General features: G+C 38.6%; 1 protein-coding gene across 2 annotated transcripts in view; it reads left to right on the top strand.

Moving 5' to 3' along the window:
* Positions 1-18430, top strand: part of LOC111248923 (uncharacterized) — a 55694-nt gene that overhangs the window by 10980 nt on the left and 26284 nt on the right. Inside the window, exons 2-3 of one of the 2 annotated variants that reach the window (XM_022802048.2) lie at positions 9402-9581; positions 16168-16385. In XM_022802048.2, coding sequence (XP_022657783.2) covers positions 9402-9581; positions 16168-16385 — 398 coding nt within the window. The remainder of the gene's footprint in view (positions 1-9401; positions 9582-16167; positions 16386-18430) is intronic. The other variant, XM_086987077.1, reaches the window with a different exon arrangement.

Raw genomic sequence — 18430 nt, 5'->3', positions numbered from 1 at the left:
CTGCTCTGTTCTGAATAATACTCAGTTACAGTAAAGTATGTTGAATATCATTCCCTTGGATTGGTGTTCTTGCTGGAACAAGACTGTCAGCCCGATTTAAAGGTTGTTCAGACGCGGACGTAGACCATATCAGGTTTATTGTTTCAATACACTATAGACAAAACAGTCTTCATGATTGCACAAGGTGAGAACTAGTAAAATTCAACACTTCTTATGCTAGCACAGTTCTATAACAAATCACGTTCCGACAATTATGGAAATATTGTAAATTAAGGAATGTGTCCTATCGATTTCTTTTTCAAAAGATCAGCCTTATTACTAAGCCGTAGTAGGTAACGCAACTATAGTGCAGAGACTGTACGTCAATTTTGACACTTTTTTAAAAATTACGAATATGACCTAGAAGAAAATATCTAGAAGTAAAAGGGCTAACCCTCACAAAGCTTTGCATTAATAAACATTTACACTTAGGGTTTGTGGAATCTGTGTAGTTTATTAGAATATAGAATCATTCTAAAAGCGGTATGTTACTTTTTGCAGCTACTTTCTAAGTATATGTAGACTGTATAACGAAGAGGCGTTATTAAAAACATTCGTTATTAATTTTAATAAACGAATGTTCTCAGCGATGTGTGCCGTCGTTGTAGTATCGATTAAGATTTTTGCAGCGTATTTCAAAAACTTGTTAATCGACAGAGTTTTTCATAAAAAAGATGTAGTCCTGAGGAGACTAGATTTACCGACGGCGTGACTACTTAGGTGTTAGTATGTTCACTGCGTACCAAAATGACTTATAATGTGTTGAAACATTTAACGGTCTTACAGCGCATGTTGATTTGGGTGGGTGCAGGCACGAACATTACAAACATTAATCTATATATTCGATCCTTATATAATATCCGTCTACAGCCCGCCATGTTCGATTAAAACATATAAGGACTGAACGCCTCCTTTATGTCTTCATCAAAGTTTTATGATTATGATGATCTTTACTTTTGCACGTTAGCCAGTGTCCCTGGCAGCCAACATGGTGGACTCGTGATACTGTCGACTCTCGCAGTTTCTGTAACTGGTGGGTTGTTGAATAGTGCGGAGCAATGTTCTTTGTACTTTCATCTTTCGGCTCACCTTCTGCCGCTTAGTGGACGGCCATGTCCAGCGTCAAAATACCAATTCTTTTAACAACGAATTAATCGAGCATTTCTGGTCCCAGGTAACGAAAAACTCATCTTCCGCCCAGACTGAATATCCTACTTGTTGAGGTACTGTGTGTATTCTTATCGGTTCGTTTATCTAATATGAAATACATTTTGATCAAACCAACTTCACCACCAAATGACGAAGACAACAGGAACCCGAGCTTAGCTTTTGACGATATAGTTTCTGTAGCTGATCGTCTTGTCGTAAGAAAGAAATATCAAACATTATGCCGGTAATGAGAGAAGGCGATCGGACATAACAGGCTGTTATTGGATAGAGCGGTGTATAAGCTATTGTAACGATGTAGATGCGGTGTGAGCAGATTACCGCAAGCCTATGAGAAATAGAAGCAAGGAGATTTATGGCCAATGCAGTAGCAGCCATCGCTGTATCGAATGATAGCTTGCGCCAGCAATCAGCGATACCGACACAGAACGAATCGACTTCTCATGCGCCTGCTATTGCCTATGGTATGTTTTCATTATCTTTCATTATTCCCTCCCTCCCTCCCTCCCTTACTGTCAAAGTGCAAAGTGTTTTTTAAAAGTCGAAACAAATCACTGAAAATGGGAATGGCAGGCGAAGGCCGACACAACAATAAGAAAGCCACAAATAGACTATCATATATGTCACGCGTGGCGTATTTAAATGAATAGCTGGGGACATAAAATAAGCAAATTTCATCCTAAATCTACCCTACGTATCTTCTCACCTATTCAAAGTGATGAATATTTGTAACATTCACTTTGAAGGCTAGTAAAGCTCAGTTAGTGAAGCAATTTTTTTTTTACACGATATGGAGGCATACCTTATTGACGTATATCGGGATTATGCACAAAAACATCCTTTTTCGCAGACGTATTTAAAGGAAGCTATCGCTGAGCATATTTTATATGCTATTAAGTTCATTGCTTCGATTGACGCGGCTAGGGCAGCTCTGCACCTTTTGTTTGCACCACAAATCAGTTTTTAAAAAAAAAATAGTTAGTCACAAGCTAAACAATATGTGCCAATATAAGTCACCAGATGCGCTTTCAGTTGCCATGCCAATGGTCCGTGAGTTTCTTGAGAAAATTGAGGTAGTAGGCTGCATTGATTGTGTAATTTTCGGTGAGTATTTCATAGTAGCAGATGCTCCTGATGTCCGTTCCAAGGATTACCGTCACCTGATGTCCGTACCTAGTTGACACTGCTACCAAACTTGACTTCCTTTTAAGAGTTACGCCATCTTTTCGCCTGGTCCATCTCTGCCTGGCAATAGAAATTTAATCATGCCTTGTGTATAGCGACCGTATGTTCCAGGCGGACTTTTTGTTGATTGAAGTTCCACGTATTACATATGGAATACACCATAAACATCTTCTGGGTCCCTGGAGTCAATTTCCGCTTTTTCCATATTTGAGATACAATTATGTAACACGCTACATCTGAAATGCTAGTTTTGACCGACAGAGCCCTTAGATTTTGAGCCTGCTCGATTGCGGCAATGCGTTCTTGTCATTCGGGACCCGATATCTGATGCCTTCCTTCTCGCTGGTCTGCAAGATTCCTGTCTCTATTTTTGTGATCTTTGCAACATTCAATTAAGGTGATTTCGCTTAATGCCGCCTTTTTGATACATTTTCGCAGTGCTGCGGCTTTCGAACAGTAAGAACTTGACCATTAAGCGTTGACCTTCAAGACAAAAAGATGCCTTTCCTTTTAAACTAATTTCTCGTGGAAGAAATTGAACTGATGTTCACTAGCAAATTTCTAGAACATAGAGTATTTACTAGCCAGATTTGGTTTGCTAGCGGCGTGTAGTTCAAAAGTCATTTAATTTTAAAGTTCGCTAAAACCGCTTGTCACAACCTAGTAGTTCCTTATTACCTCATAGGAGGCCTAGGTCAATATATATGTATATATTAGGTGAAGGGATCCTCGCAACCAGCTTCTCAGAAGTGTTCAATAGAGTTTCAAAGACAACAGCTTGCGCGCGTTCTTACAAGAAGAAAAGAATCTCGATATGCTCAGCGATGGCGAATACTAACTAACAGGCTCTAGATGTTTTGTTCTGTCCATAATTATCTAATGAAGAATCTTAGCTTTATGCGGACCTTTATAAGTCTGTTACAACAGAGTGCTTCTTAATATTTCAGTTTTAGAGCAAAAAAATCAACCATATTAAAAAAATGTCTTCAATTTTTTTTTCATTATCTAATGTTGATCCAGCCTTGTCTTCGTTTGCTGAATCTAGCAGTGTTCCTGCCCCAATAACATACTTGGTATGTATATATGGTATGTATATGATAGGAAAGGGCATGTCACCTTTACACAATTATCGACATTTAACGCCAAGTCATATAGTCGAAGCTCATGGTTTTAGCGAAGAAATGTCTTCTTCCCCTTAAAATATTTACAGTAAATTCTAAAATGTGTCTACGTATCGACTAGTTGCTATTGTTGGTTTTGTATCAGACGGGTTGTAGGATCACGTTGTTTAATGGGAATCAACTATAACAGCAGTGGACAGTAATTACATATGGGAATTATGCCACCGTGTTAATAAATAATCGATTTGAGATGAGCGTAAGTATTAGTCAAAATCTGAATAGGTTACATAATGTGTAATAATAAGTTGTTCATTAAGCTATCGTAGCCATTGTCACTATTTTAGAGCCAGTATTTGTGCCAGTGATGATATGCGCCATAGCATCTGAACGTCAGTCAGTTATTCAAAACCTTCTATCAATGGAACAGATTTTCAGGTATGTGAACATTCGACATATAACTTCGTAGTGCAAAGTCTGCATTTAATTGTACAATTATATAGGCCGCAATTACCTTTTAATGGCAGGACTGGAAAGCTGTCTCTATTATTTCTTTTGTTTTGAGGGGAATAGCTAGTCAACTACTCGTTTAGAGTCTCGTAGAGGAACCGACAAAAGGCAGCTTCCGCTGTTTATTAGAATGAGTTAGAAAAATATTCGTCATACTCGCTAGCAAATCACAAGTGTTAACCAAAATTGGCAAGGAATGATTGAAAAATGAAAAGCAGCTTGAAAAACACCTTATATCAGGCTCAGGTGAATACCAATAATATATATTTGTAAGTACAGGAACCACTGCCACGTACTTTTCACACACGCTCGGCATCAAAACGTTATAGCGTACGTATTTGTGTCATTATATCACATGATCATTTATACCATAGGGCTCGTAAAGAATATAGTACATAGCAGAAGCACTAAAATGTTAAAGCATGGGTATATTGAACACTTACATGCAGAATGGACTTCTACTATGTGTAATATGTCGAAAGTCAATGTCGTACAATTAGGGAAAGTGGTAAGACAATCTATAGTTTGCTGTTAGTGATTTGGATATTGCCCCACTTCAAATATTGTTGTTCTAGTGTTTTCCTGAAACAACTTAGCTAATAACGGAGTTGGTGTTATAGTTTCCCCAGCCAGCTTGTATCTTCGTGTAGCCGTAGTGGTGCTAAAGTTACTGAGTAAGCAATGATTTGGCCCTAGACAAACACCCATGTGCTGTCTCGTGCTTATTCCTTCTCTACGATTTTATTCTGCGCGGGATCATATAGTTTGTTTCCCTTTAGCTTCAGTCAGCCGGCCGGCCGGCCAGCCAGCTAGCTTTCAGTCTGATTGGTTGGTCGAGAAACAAAACATGGATTGCGGTAGCCATGTCTACTGGCCGAGTTCTCTAAAAACACTACAACAGGAGTCGTAATTAAAAATCCGTTAATCTGGCTCTCGCAGCAAAGTCTTTCTACTTCTATTCTGGTATCCCAATTCCTTTCTTTATTAGGCCAACGGGAAATTAACAAAGGCGATGGAAGCAACACGAGTAGCAAAAAACTAAATAGACACCTTACAGCATCAACGTAACATCGGTCCATGCTGAAGTAAAGCAAGCAAGCGATAAAGAACTTAAAAAGGGCTCTGTCCTGGGTATTGTGATGCTCCTATCCGCCAAAACGAACCCACACGCTACACCTAACATACTGACTCATCCACTAACAACGGCATTTTCTTTTCCCCTTCGTCTTTTCTGATACCGCACCAACGAACCTGTCTTTTTGCTGGCGCTACCAGTGCAATTCAATGAGTCAGCAATTTTTTTTGTTGCAAAATGCTTCACATTTACGACGCAATGATTGCAGCAAAACGTTCTGCAGCATCATTATACAAGGCGTCTGACAATTATAATAAAGTTTTTACTTTTTAACTGGGACGCGTTTGTATGAGAACTGATTATTATAAGGGTCCACGTATACATAAAGAATATTGAGTAAATAAATACCAGATTAAGCTTTTAATTTTACATTGTTTGTCCAGAATGTTCAGTCAAGTTGATTTAGACTCGAATACACCGTTGAAGTAAATCATGTACTTGTGTAGGTGGTCTGAGCCTTATCGCAAAGCTTCCGCTGAGCTTTGGAAGCCGATTGCTTACGGAGAGTCTTCAAAGTTAAATTAGAGTTTGCTTACGGCAATTTATGACAGACACAAAACTTGAGTCTTCTTCCATTCCTCTAATGCTGGCATTATATGCTGCAGTGTTTCCGCACGTGATTTGAATCAAAAAAGATATGACTTTGTGTAGTCACGACTTTACCGTTGCGTATAACGATAAATAATAGACGTATCTGAATTTAATGGAACAAATAATGCTAGTGACGAAGTTAAGTACTCGTATTTCCGGTGCGCAAGCCCTGAAGATATCCTATCAACACGCTGCAATGTACGATATTGCAAATCAACCACACCTAGGCCCATGTTAAATTTTCTACAGGTGTACTAGCTTGCCTCTAGCCCTTAAGTAGGAAATGTATTTATTAAGAATAATGAATTTCTAAAACTGGAAATTTTATTACCTAGAACCTAAAGCGGGATCCATCCTGAGTAGCTATAGTAAAGACAACATCTATTACCATTAGTAAACATAAATCTACAAAATGATTATTAAATTACACATGCCTTAAATCAAGTTATTTAGCTCTAAAGTAAGCTTTGTCCTGAACTACGTTAGAAATATTTAGTTGATGTACAAGCTTTTTAAGGTGTAATTGCTTTTATTTACTTTGGCAGCAAACACACGTCATTACATACATCGTACGTAGTTTGAAAGCATGGGAAATGATAATACTATTATCGATTCAAATAACGCGGCACGCTAAGAGCACAGAAAGCTGCAAGAAGCAAGAGTTTACATTTTCTAATCTACTGCTATAGTGTTTTTACTGCTCAGGTTATTCATGACATCGCTTTATAAACGCACCTCAGTAGCAGCTACATTACATTGCGAGTTAGTGACGCATGCCAATATTTTACAATTTACAGTGTACGATAGCAATGACCTGAGAGTTGCTGTACTATAAAGCTTTTCTTGATCAAGACAGAAGCAGGACTCTATTTTATTAGCAGCCTTAAAGGACAACTCAGAGCTTGCTGGCTTAAGCCGAGCTCGACATATCTATGCTTGAGTATATTTCGAGGGCCACGCAGCACACAGCCAGGAGGAAGGCGGCTCACAGTGTATGAGAATGGACACAATAGAGCTGCTGCTGAACGCCCACTTAGTTGCATAACAAGTGCTTACTCGTAGCTAATGCTTCTCGCTATTATACAATGTTATCAGTTTGCCATGATCTTTTAGCGAAGCAAAGTGACAACTAATGTAAATGCGTCAAGTTTACATTGCTCTTTTCCTATCTCCTGTTTACGTCACTTGTGTTCCTCCATATTGCATAGGATCTCTACCCAACCTCAGAAGCTGCCTCATATCGTTGTTAACAAAAATATGCTCGTATGTATCTTTTGTCGTTGATGCTCCCTACTTTCACCAGCATCAGCATTAACACCGCTCATGTTGCGATTGCTATTTATGTTGATTCTCTATGGTCATCCCTTCGTTGTCCGCTCGCTGCCGTCTTTCCATAGGAAATCACTAATTTATGGATATGTTCGGCTGCTCTCCTCGCTTGGTTCGAACAGGAGTAGATCATCAAATCCGATACCGGGTGTGAGGCCTATTTCTCTATATACAAAGAAGTCTGTTTAGAACTTACCCCCGAGCATTCATCACAAAATATTCAAATATACGATGTTCATGATCGCAGATAGGCACGAGCAGAACACGTAATATGCACATTAATATTAATGATACGTACTGTATGTACAATATATGCACTTGCACGGATTTAACAATTGATCTAATTTTTTTATGCCATACTGACTTTATTGTGGGTTTAAGCTGTGAACTGCTCGTTCAGAAAACACAATTGATTAAAGATTGATTCAAAGCTAAAACACAAGCGGAAAAAAATCAAAGCTTTATTCACTTACGTGTGGTACATATAAGCGCACGGCGGGCTCGAACCAGAGGCTTCCTTCAAATAATATTCCTTGGTGTAGTAAAAAATATTTTTAATCTCTTTAAAAATTAAGCTAGATTTGCATAGGAATAACTCTGATCTCAGTGTACGTATTTGCGTTTTATAATTATTTGAAACCTAATAGGTCGATGCATAGCTGCACACTTAAACAAGCAAAATTTGGACAACGTATATGGGTATAAATTTTATTCTTGAGAAACCCCCTATTAAAACCCATTTTGTCAAGAAGTCACGAGCTTCTTAAGTCTCAAGTGATCCTGATTATTTCCGTCGGCTTTCAAGCATTGCATTAGTTATAAGTTATTTGGTTCGGTGCGTTTCGACTGCCGTCAGCCGAACGCTCGAAAGCATACGCCTATACCTGAGACAGAATAAAAAGGTGTAAACGATCGATTTAGACACTTTTTTTTTCTAAATTGAAGTATTTAGCTGTTTTTTCTTTTCTGTCTTCCTACCATGCATTTTTTGCGTGAAGTCACGTTATCAGTGATGAAGTAATCCATGTTTATTGTTTTTACTCAAAGGTGCTAGGTGATATATGTGTTTAGAAGCTTTATTGCTTCGGATGAGTCTTGTAAATCATGACCATCTGTCACTAGTTTGATGGAGTTTTTCGTAAGCTTGACGGTTGCTTACAGAAAATTCTAAAAATCTGATTTTTAAAGCCTTGTTTTTTTTCCTAGCAATAAATCTGGGTCTTGGTGAGTTTTCGATCAAACTTAACAACCCGCAGTGGGTGGATAAAAAGTCACAGACAATAGAAACGATGCTTACTTTGATCGCAAATGCCATAGGTGACTGAATGATGTCTGAGCTATTGTAGATTATGAGACTCACCTCATTGCAGAAGCCTACCGGCTATTGGATCCGCCCTCGATTAATGCGCTGAACAATGTTAACACAATTTCCTGACGCTTTAAAAAAAACAAGCAATATCGTCGAACGTAGGACAGTCTCTTGCGCTTGAAAAGTCCGTAAATAGTTACGCCTCGCCTATGCATCTACATAAAACGAAATCTCACAAGCGTATCAACGATAACAATAGAGTGTTTTCAACAACGACTACTTTGTACTAGCCATTATTGACTAATCATGCAAATTGTACTTGTCATTAAGTATATGTTGAATAAAATGGGCGCACATTGGTGAAAATAGATAGTCAAGTAAGTAAATAGAATAAACTTTATTTCGTTTATGGACTGAGTAACAAGTGAATAACATAAACATGCTTTGTTGTCTGAATCCACATTTTTTCATCGGTACATACATGATTTTGTTGCAAGCAAAAAAAATAAGTGAAAGTATCCTTATCAGACTTCAAAATTTTTCTTATTGGGTACACTGTTAGTTCGTATACATCGTTTAAGGAAAGGTTGCTCCTCAAAAACGGATTTCAAAAATATAAGACACGGTCGTAATGTTCTCTAGTAAGATCGAACTATTCCGCTAACTCATATTGAAAATACACATGGTATGAAAAAAATTTACTTCGCTATGATGAAGTGTTTTTACATTATTTCAGATGCGCCTTAAGTATAATACTGTGATATCTGAAAAAGTTAGAAAATAATAGCCTATTCGGTTTATAAGCCACCATCCTTTGTTGTCATCATATTCGAATAATGGGTTCAAATCATAGTTATTGGAGAACAGTAACTGCGAAATATGTTAGAAATACGGGCTGGAAGTGTGCAGCGTATGTAATTGTTTTAACTAGTCCTTCAGTACAATGATAATCTCACGATAATATTTATTTACAGCGCCCAAATTAAATTAAACTTTACGATTTTTCATATTTCCGTAGGTTCGGAAAATGATAAGCGCGTTGGGAGCTTTGGATCTAGTCGCTGCGTGGGTGGGTATCCGCATCAAGCCGATTCTCCAACCGGAGGGCTCGGTTTCGCTATCAAGAGCGAGGCCAAGGAGGATCACCTGGGTAGGACCATGAGCAATCACATTATCCATAGTGACTACGCGGCTAACGGTAATGATACTATTTTAAACTAGAGTTACACCCGTCCATCTTTATAATTCACATGTTCAACCATTAAATGTAATGTATTAGCAGCATCCAGTGCTTTCAAAAATAACTTAATAACTTGCACACTCGTCCCAGCTCTCTGGCAGCTTCTGGACAGCCAAACACATAACATTCGCATTCTAGTAAGGAATTACTTTATCTATGGTTTCTCGAAGTAAATCGATAGTGGGATATACTTACTCATCAGATGACCTTTTTAGGGCATGGAAAGCCCCGTTAACACACAAACTTATATCTGGAGAACACGCGGATTGAAGTCAGTGTTGGACATTCATTCGTCTGCTCAATCCAAAGAGCAAATGAGGCATAGAGCATGAGAGGTCCGGTGTCGTTATTATGTAATCAGATTGCGTACTGTCAATTACCGTGCTAATAGTGCATGAGTTTCTTAAAGTTTCTTAAAGGCTGTGTTTATTGGTTTATTTTCGGCAAGTATCTCAGAGTGGCAGATGCTCCCGATGTCTACTAAAAGCACTACCATCATCTTACATCCGAATTTACCCTACATTGTTACTGAGCTCAATATCTCCGCAGAGCGAAATCATTCTCTCGCTTGGTCCCGGTTCGGCAGCGAGAGAGATTGAAGCGCGCCGTATGTTCCAGGCTACTTTTTCGTTAATTAAAGTTTCGCAAATTGCACACAGAGTGCACAACACGTATTCTTAATTGGCCTAGGGCTAATTCATAAGTAAGTCATTTTTCACTTAAATTTCGCATATTCAGTGCTTGGGTTATAGTTCTCTAACAAGTCACATGTGAAATGCCCCAAGCTCTGCTTTCGTAAGAGCTTTCTCGATCGTGGCAATGCGTGTTTATCGTTCAGGTTCCGGCACCTGATTACCCCTTCGCTAGTCTCCAATACTCTAATCATCGTTCTGAAAACATTTGCATTAGTTACGTGCTGTGCGTTCCTTTAAGGCTTTCTTGCCTAATGTCTTCGCCAATTTTTTATAAATTTCCGCAGCGCTATGGCATACGAGGAACAAAAACTTAACTACTGAGCGTTGATTTTCGAAACTAGCATGTTCGCTTAGCACAGCCTAGTAGTAGAGGCTACTTAAAACTTGAAATTCCATCGGACCTTTAAACATCTACCGTGCTTACAGCAGGGTTCGCTAAGTTGCACTCATCTCTTTTGAAGGAACGAACAAGAAACATGAATTTTATCATTCAACTTATTTCTTCGTTCTTTGGATTAAGTTTCACTAAGATAAACTGCTCGTATATAATACTCTTTCGCGATAGTAGAACCGTAGGACAAAGAGTAAAAGGCGCCCCTAAGTGGAAAGGACAGCTCTGACATCTTCTCAGCTATATTGAGATAGACCGTATGATACAAAACAACATGCTCTACTCTTCCTTATCGTTTGATCTTCTGTTGATAACATGTCACGCATTTTGTACACACTATATTTGACTCTTAAAGCAAGATTTAATGCATTACGCTGTCCCTCAACTCTTAAATCTCAGAAAATCAACAAAAGGTGTTTTTTGCACTTTCCTCACAATTTTAAATGAAAAAGAAATTTCGTCACATAAACATGCTTTTTTTTTGATTAAAAAGCAGTTAGCGGACAAAGTGATCGTAATTGGCACACGCTATAATTATAACAGTATATGCTACACAGCAGCCTTAGTAGAACAAGAAAAAAGATTACTACAAATTCGAGTTCTGGTTAAAACCGGAACTGAATTATAAATTGCTACCTGTAGCATATGTAACGTCTCACTTGCTCTATAGAGTGAGAAGCATTCTGCTTTCACCTTATGTACATTTTCACACATAATATATTAGTAAAAAGTCAGATTACTGCTTTAACTTGGCGCGGAGTAGATTAAATATTAGTTGGTTAGGCGTATTACAGTAAACACACCGTCTGCTTTCCACCTAATAACCGTATTGTAGTATTACTGTGTTATGGTTTTATTCGACGACGGTTTTTTGCATCGATGACAATCTAGGGAAATGTGTTAATAATACAATGTGGTGTTGTCAGCAGCACTAACAGAACAGTGACTGACTGGCATATGGGTGGCCGTGGGCATAGAGTTTGTTGTTGATTGTTGTATACTGCCGCTGCTGTTGACCCGTCAACGTTTGCTATTTTTGCTAACAGCGGGAGAACTTATGAAAGCAACAAAACCGGGTAGAATGCTTGAGTTGGCACAGTGATCCCTGTCGGCCCTGTGGTCCATACGCCTGCCTCTTTTGGCACCACTGACGCTTCGCTCACTAGAGCGGCTTCAGCGCTGTGTGACGGTAGCGATGCGAAGCCGAGCATCAACCGTCTGCTCTTTTCTGCGCTTCTGTGACCTGAGATTTGTTTGCCAGTGCGGTTGTCCAGCATCCAGTGGGCAGTTCGCTACTACTTGCCTGTGTTCCGTGCAGTACAGGCCAACAACGCCGGTGTCATGGCCATTTAACTGGCTATGGCTTCTTGTTAGGACCGCTGCTATGTTACGGGCCGTTCACCGCGTGTCGTCTAGTAACTTCTATAAATTTAGTGGCTGTCGCATGGGGTCGGGTTAAATCTTGAGCTGAGGAAATTTTCTATGCTTCGCGGTGCTGACGCTATCAAACGAAGGCTCCTACTTTTCGTGCATTGTTTACATATGATTGTTGCTTTAATAACGAATCCTGAGTTACCAGGAATATTTCGAAAGTACGGTTTCGAAATCTCCATAACTTGTTTGGGGTACGATACTTTTCGACAGACAATACATGTGCATTGTAATACGTTTATCACAATTTTATTTACATTCATTAAGGACACTGTCAAAGGCAGGCATGGACAGCTCTGGACAACAAAAAATACTGTTGAGTACAGTATATAATCAACGTAGCATCAAGTACTTTAAAATGTTATACGCAGTTCAATGACTACCAGGAATTTGATATTTACGAACATAATTATAACAGTTCGGCGGCGGCGACATGCCTGTTTTCGCGTAGACGATGTGCAACCTATTTTTATGCTTTGCGTTTCATAAATGTACATAGATTAGTTTAATAAACGTAATTGGAGTAAGTGAAATACGAAGTCGATTCGGCTAGCTAGAGTTGTATGTTTATGTGAGTCCTGTCTTTCATACGCCGTTATTAGCGGTATTATCGTCGTTTAATGTTTCCATTTAGTGATTACGTTTTCGGGATTCCTCGTTATAATGACGCTAATCTGATATCTATTATCCATATGACAGTATGGCTTTCTGGCTGTGCACGTTGTTGAATGCCTGTCATTTTCTGCGGTTACCAACCGGGTTTGAATTTCTGTTCCCGGCACGCTTATTAGTCTTGCTGAATGTTTTTATAAAATAAGAGAAAGGAGACCGTTTGCTGCCGGATATATGATAAATATGTTCTACCTGGATTGACAGGTGAGATTAGTGGTGCACATAGAGCTTATGAAGCCTACAGGGATGCACTGCATAGTGGCTTAAATTTCCAGCTATTTACCTTCTTCGTTCGTTGCTTGTGTATCAGTAAACCTGGTTTAACTAATAGATAAACACTGAAGTAGAGTTCTCTTACTGCAATGAAATTGTACTATGAACCGGTTTCAGCATGCTCTCACTAGGAAAGCCATGATCCATCAAGAATTACCCATTTTCTCGGTTTCTCTGCCGAATCTGTTATCACTTGCTCTGTACAAATGATACAAAAAATTGTAGCTGCAGCGTTAAATATGCACACACTACATAACGGTGCAGATGTGTGAAAAGATATTTAAATACCATAAAGTAAGACAAACACTAGCTAAGATCAACATTCAATAGGATACTATTTTGTTGTCTCAAAATAGAATTAAAGATATAAACCTTTCTAAGGATTTTGCGGCTCATTTATGTTACGGCGCTATAGACATGGGTGCCGTTTCATGTGCATATTCGATGTGCATTAGGAAGCATTCGAACTGAGGTATGGCAGGACATGTGCGAACTCTGCAAAGCGTACCTGACTGCTGGTTGCTGTTCGCCAGATGGTGGCTTCGCGCATGCATTCGACTAAAGTTGAGCCGAAGTGCTTTCTCCTCCGCTATAATAGAGTTAAATGTTTTTAGTCTAGTACTAGAGCACCACCTGCGGCCTTCGCCCCGCGTTTGTTTTGCCATTAACACATTTTGCCAGTTTAAAGGTAAAAAGCGAATAATAGTCATAACAGTGGTAACGTTAAATAACGACCAGCCATGATTATAATAGCTATGATTTACACTATACTTTACACAGTTTTCCATGAAATATACGTTAAACACACTTTATTCAAGAAACACAAATTGAGAGTACTTGTTCACGCAACACAATATTTACACTGGTGATATATCACATTTCTTTCGTGTCTGGTTTTACGTCTAGTACTTAAACGGTTAGGAATTGCATCAGATGACTGCTCCTTAGCACGAAACGAAGTGCATCTTCGTTTGGATTCGAATCTAGACCACCACGTGTCCTTAAGTTCAGCATACAACCACATTACTTATTGCGCTATCACAGAGATGGCCGACAATGCTGATGACCGTCTTGGTGTTTGTAAGCGCTAGTACGGCGTGGTTTTTAAACATGGAAAAAGAGGAAAAAAATTGTTGTCGATCAAAGTAACAGGTACGATTTATTGGATAAAAGCGAACCTTTCCCTCAATTATCCGGCCAATCAGCTTCATCTTTCGCGCATATCTTCCCAAGACAAATCTCTAATGCATTTAGTAAAAAATCCTACCCATTTTACAATTACAATTTTGATATATCAGTGACATCTCTATTTGCTTTATCTTACACTCGATTGTTAGGTTCACGACAGGTCACCAGTCCTTATTTAAGAATAACCGTTCTTTAGATTTACTCAATGAAGCAGGAAACATAAGAGAAATATACTGTGGAAAAGATAAGAGTAATAGAAAGGGTACATCTTGCAGCAAGTGGCTCTTAAAAAAATTAAAGCTGCAGTATATCAAATATGTATGGTAAAAAAATTAAAGCTGCAGTATATCAAATATTTATGGAATAATAGAATTGTGCCCAGAACAGGAACGTCGGTCGGGAAAGCAAATTTGCGTAAAAAGCGAGTTTACCGTTACCGAAAACGTTAGGGACGGAGGTAAATTTACAATTAAAATTGACGCTCCACAAACTATAACTTACTTTTTACTTAATTGTGAGTTCACGTGCAGACCTGTTCTTGGTATCCGTAGATCGTTCTTTTAGCTACTGTAATGGCTCTCTTAGTATCTATATATCAAGGGCGCTATGTTATTTGTTTTTTCTTGGATTCGCTCGAAAATTTAGATTTTTTCTCTACTATTTATCATGTAAGATATAGTTGTGCTGGCCATTTTATAAAGTACAATGCAGAACATTATCTTGCTGCCTAGTTAAAAAAGTGTCTCTTAAGCTAGTGGACATAGGTTTCCATGTCCAATCCTTACAAATAACGCGAACGCGACGTTCAAAAGAAGACGCTCAGTGATCCGCGGAGCGAAGTAAAAAATCACTCGACCGAGTACAGTCGCATATAGTCTGAGCACTTGGCTCTGTAATCCCACCCGCGTTGGAGAAAGCCTGCATTGAGTCTTACATACTATATGGCATCGTTGTAGGCACCGGTGGCTGTAAGTGTTATTTTTCCAATGATCTTATCCTTGTCGAGACTACTATTGCGGGCGTCATTGACGATGGTAGAGTTGGTCAAGACCATTGCGTGCCTTCCGTCGCTTACCTATTTTGTCAGCTTCGTTTAGAGTCGACGGATCTATCAATCCGACAGGCCAACAACCGTAAACGCAAAAATTGAAATTCACCAAAGCATGTAAAATTCAATTTGTTGTTTGTTTGCACTGTTGGGGAGCGGCTTAAACCACCCCCTACGTCCGTAAGAGACCTAACGATGATCCACTCTCTGACTGCACAGCAACTTTTAGCCCACTAGAAGTCTGGGCAGTCCCTGTGCAGACAACAGCCAATAGGGAGAAAAGTGCAGCGGGGCTTAACGCCAATAATGGGAATAGTAAGAATAATGGGGCGCTACTGTAAAAGACAAGCCACACAACTACATAATTGAGAATACATCACTGCCAAAACGGATTAAAATTAAATTAGTTCTCTGTCAACCAGAAGTGAAATCAGCTATCCCCATTGCTAGAAATTGCTTAGTAAAATTTATCTAATAAATCGAAACGAATATTAATTACAAAACATACACGAACTCATTAGTAGAATAACAACGCACAGTTTCTGTGTATGCAGATAATATGCATCGGGTGAATCAAGCATGGTTCCAAGGCTTTCTTTGGTGAGCTTGTTATGTTCGGTAAATCTAGTTGTATATAGGGCCATATATAAAATATTTGTTGTTGGTTCAAAAGCGACTGATGGGAAATTCGACTTGAAATCGACGTTATGACCAAGCCTGCAGCTCAGATTCTAAAATAGAAAAAACATTGTGCTGTATATCTTGATGGCTGACCTTGTTAAGTAAAGTTTCAGTTACTGTATCGCTTCTCTGCAATCACGTACTCACTATCCAATATTATTTCAGATAAGTCAATGGACGACGCGCTTCGAGGATCTGCTGGCGGGGCCCAAACGCCACAAGGCAATACCCCGGGCCCCAAAGGAAAGAAAATGCGTAAACCACGAACAATATACTCCAGTTTGCAACTACAGCAATTAAATAGGAGATTCCAAAGGACGCAGTATCTCGCCCTCCCTGAGAGGGCTGAACTTGCAGCGTCTTTAGGACTCACCCAGACCCAAGTAAGAGTTCAAATGCGATCCTAAGGTTGAATTGTCTGTATCCTATAGTAAATTTAGGTGACACACATATATATATCCCTAACATTTGATGTTCATATTCATCCCTAGCTGTATAGATGTTTACCATGAAATTAAAATAGACATCAAAATTGCCGCAATTTGAAAAAAATAATACTTTGAGCAATCTGTAGTGTTTAAGAAAAGGAAGGGTTTCCGTTTTTTAAATAAAACATTCAAACTTTGGAGACAAAATCGCTAACACAGAAGGGCGTAACCCACGAAAAAAATAGTACGATCGATAATTGATATAAATACTATACCTGCTTGAAATAATTATCAATGCTATGTAGAGCGTAGAGTTTGGAAAAAACGTCTAAATTTTGCTTACTTGACTCATTAACCGTATCGTACGATGGCATACGCTTTAAAACGACAACTAGCAGCAATACCAAAAGAGGACAGTACAGTTACCTGCGTGCGTTAAGAAAAAACACGGATCCTTTGTCATATAATATGTAGTATAGCAAGCTGTGCAACAGCATCCATTACGTTATGGACGCACCTGTTTACTCCGCCCAGATGCGGCGCAATTGCCAATATAATGTGGGTAGACTATTAATTCCCAAAGGTAGACTTCCTTGCAATTATGTCGTCAAGTTTTTTTTAATCAAGTTAAGAACTGTTGAATAGGCTTCATATATATATATATATATATATATATATATATATATATATATATATATATATATACTTTTTGCACTTTTATATGTATACAAAGAATATGAAATAAAAATGGTCTGATATTAAGAGCATTTCAATTTTTCATCGGTGCAATATATATAACATGTATCTTTGAATGACTTTTGCCCCACCCTGCGCATATATAGAGGTATAGCCTATCACACTGAAGATCGTACACGTTCACCAACACAGCAGCTGGGACTGTGCATCGTCCTTCACGCTTCGCTAGCAGCTCTGAGCAGCAATTAGTGCCGTAGATACACATCCATGTATATATAAGCATTTAGATGCTGTATCCGATTCTTGGTGATCTGATCCAGTTCTTTGTCTGTCTGTCTTTCCCGTTACGGTATTAGCTCATTGACTCAATGACAAATATGTAGACAGCGTGACCAGCACCATATATATATATATATTTGCCCATATCGTTTGTATGCTGGGCTATTTTGACGGCTTTATCTCGCCACTAGTGCTGCAGTGCGCATTCATGTCATCATGTGGCCGTGATATTACTGCAAATATTCATGAAGAATTTACACAGCGTGTGCAGTTATCCTTATCTATAATGGCTCTATGACAGGCAAACGTTTACAAAATACATGGTAAAAGGAACTTCATTCTAATATAAACATGATAACGCTAACGTGAATATATTCCCTTTTTATAGCACCAAAGCGATCTGTAAAAGCTTTATTGTGCTTCCAGGTATTATAGTTTATAAACAACCTTACTTAATTGGCATAATATGCTACATATATGGCAGACTGGAACCAACAATTCCCTGGGCTTCGCATCCATATTGTTCCCTGCGCAGCAGAGTTGAGTTGAGCTCTTTCAAAGCCGGTTGCTGTTTTGTTACAAGCATGATATTGAGCCACATAAAATATCAGTGTGGTGAAAAAAATATCGTACTAAGTTTAAAGAACGATAGAATGGAACGAAAAACCTAATCGGTCGAATAGCATTTAAAACAAATATTATAAATCACTATCAACTCTCCCAAGATTGCATAATTTTTCCCCGTCTAACGTCCGATATGGGTTCATTCTCATGGAGAATATTATCACAATTAATTTTGCTATTTATCGCATGAAAGGAAACACATTTTGAGTATATATAATTTGTCATATCTATTTAGGACACTTTTTTTTATTGTCGAGAAAAGTGATGCAATTTTGTCCCCATTTCGTCCAACTTCGCACCACACTAGTAAAAAACCCATATTTAACACATGTATTTTTTTTCTAGAGATTGAATTACCTAATCAACAAGTGGTTTAAACAATTACAGAATATGGTATCAGT

This window comes from Varroa destructor, unplaced genomic scaffold (genome assembly GCF_002443255.2).
Source record: "Varroa destructor unplaced genomic scaffold, Vdes_3.0 BEIS01000004.1, whole genome shotgun sequence".
In the NCBI taxonomy this organism is placed as follows: Eukaryota; Metazoa; Arthropoda; class Arachnida; order Mesostigmata; family Varroidae; genus Varroa; species Varroa destructor.
The sequence above is the reverse complement of the archived record's forward strand: the minus strand, read 5'-3'. Positions and strand labels throughout refer to the sequence as shown.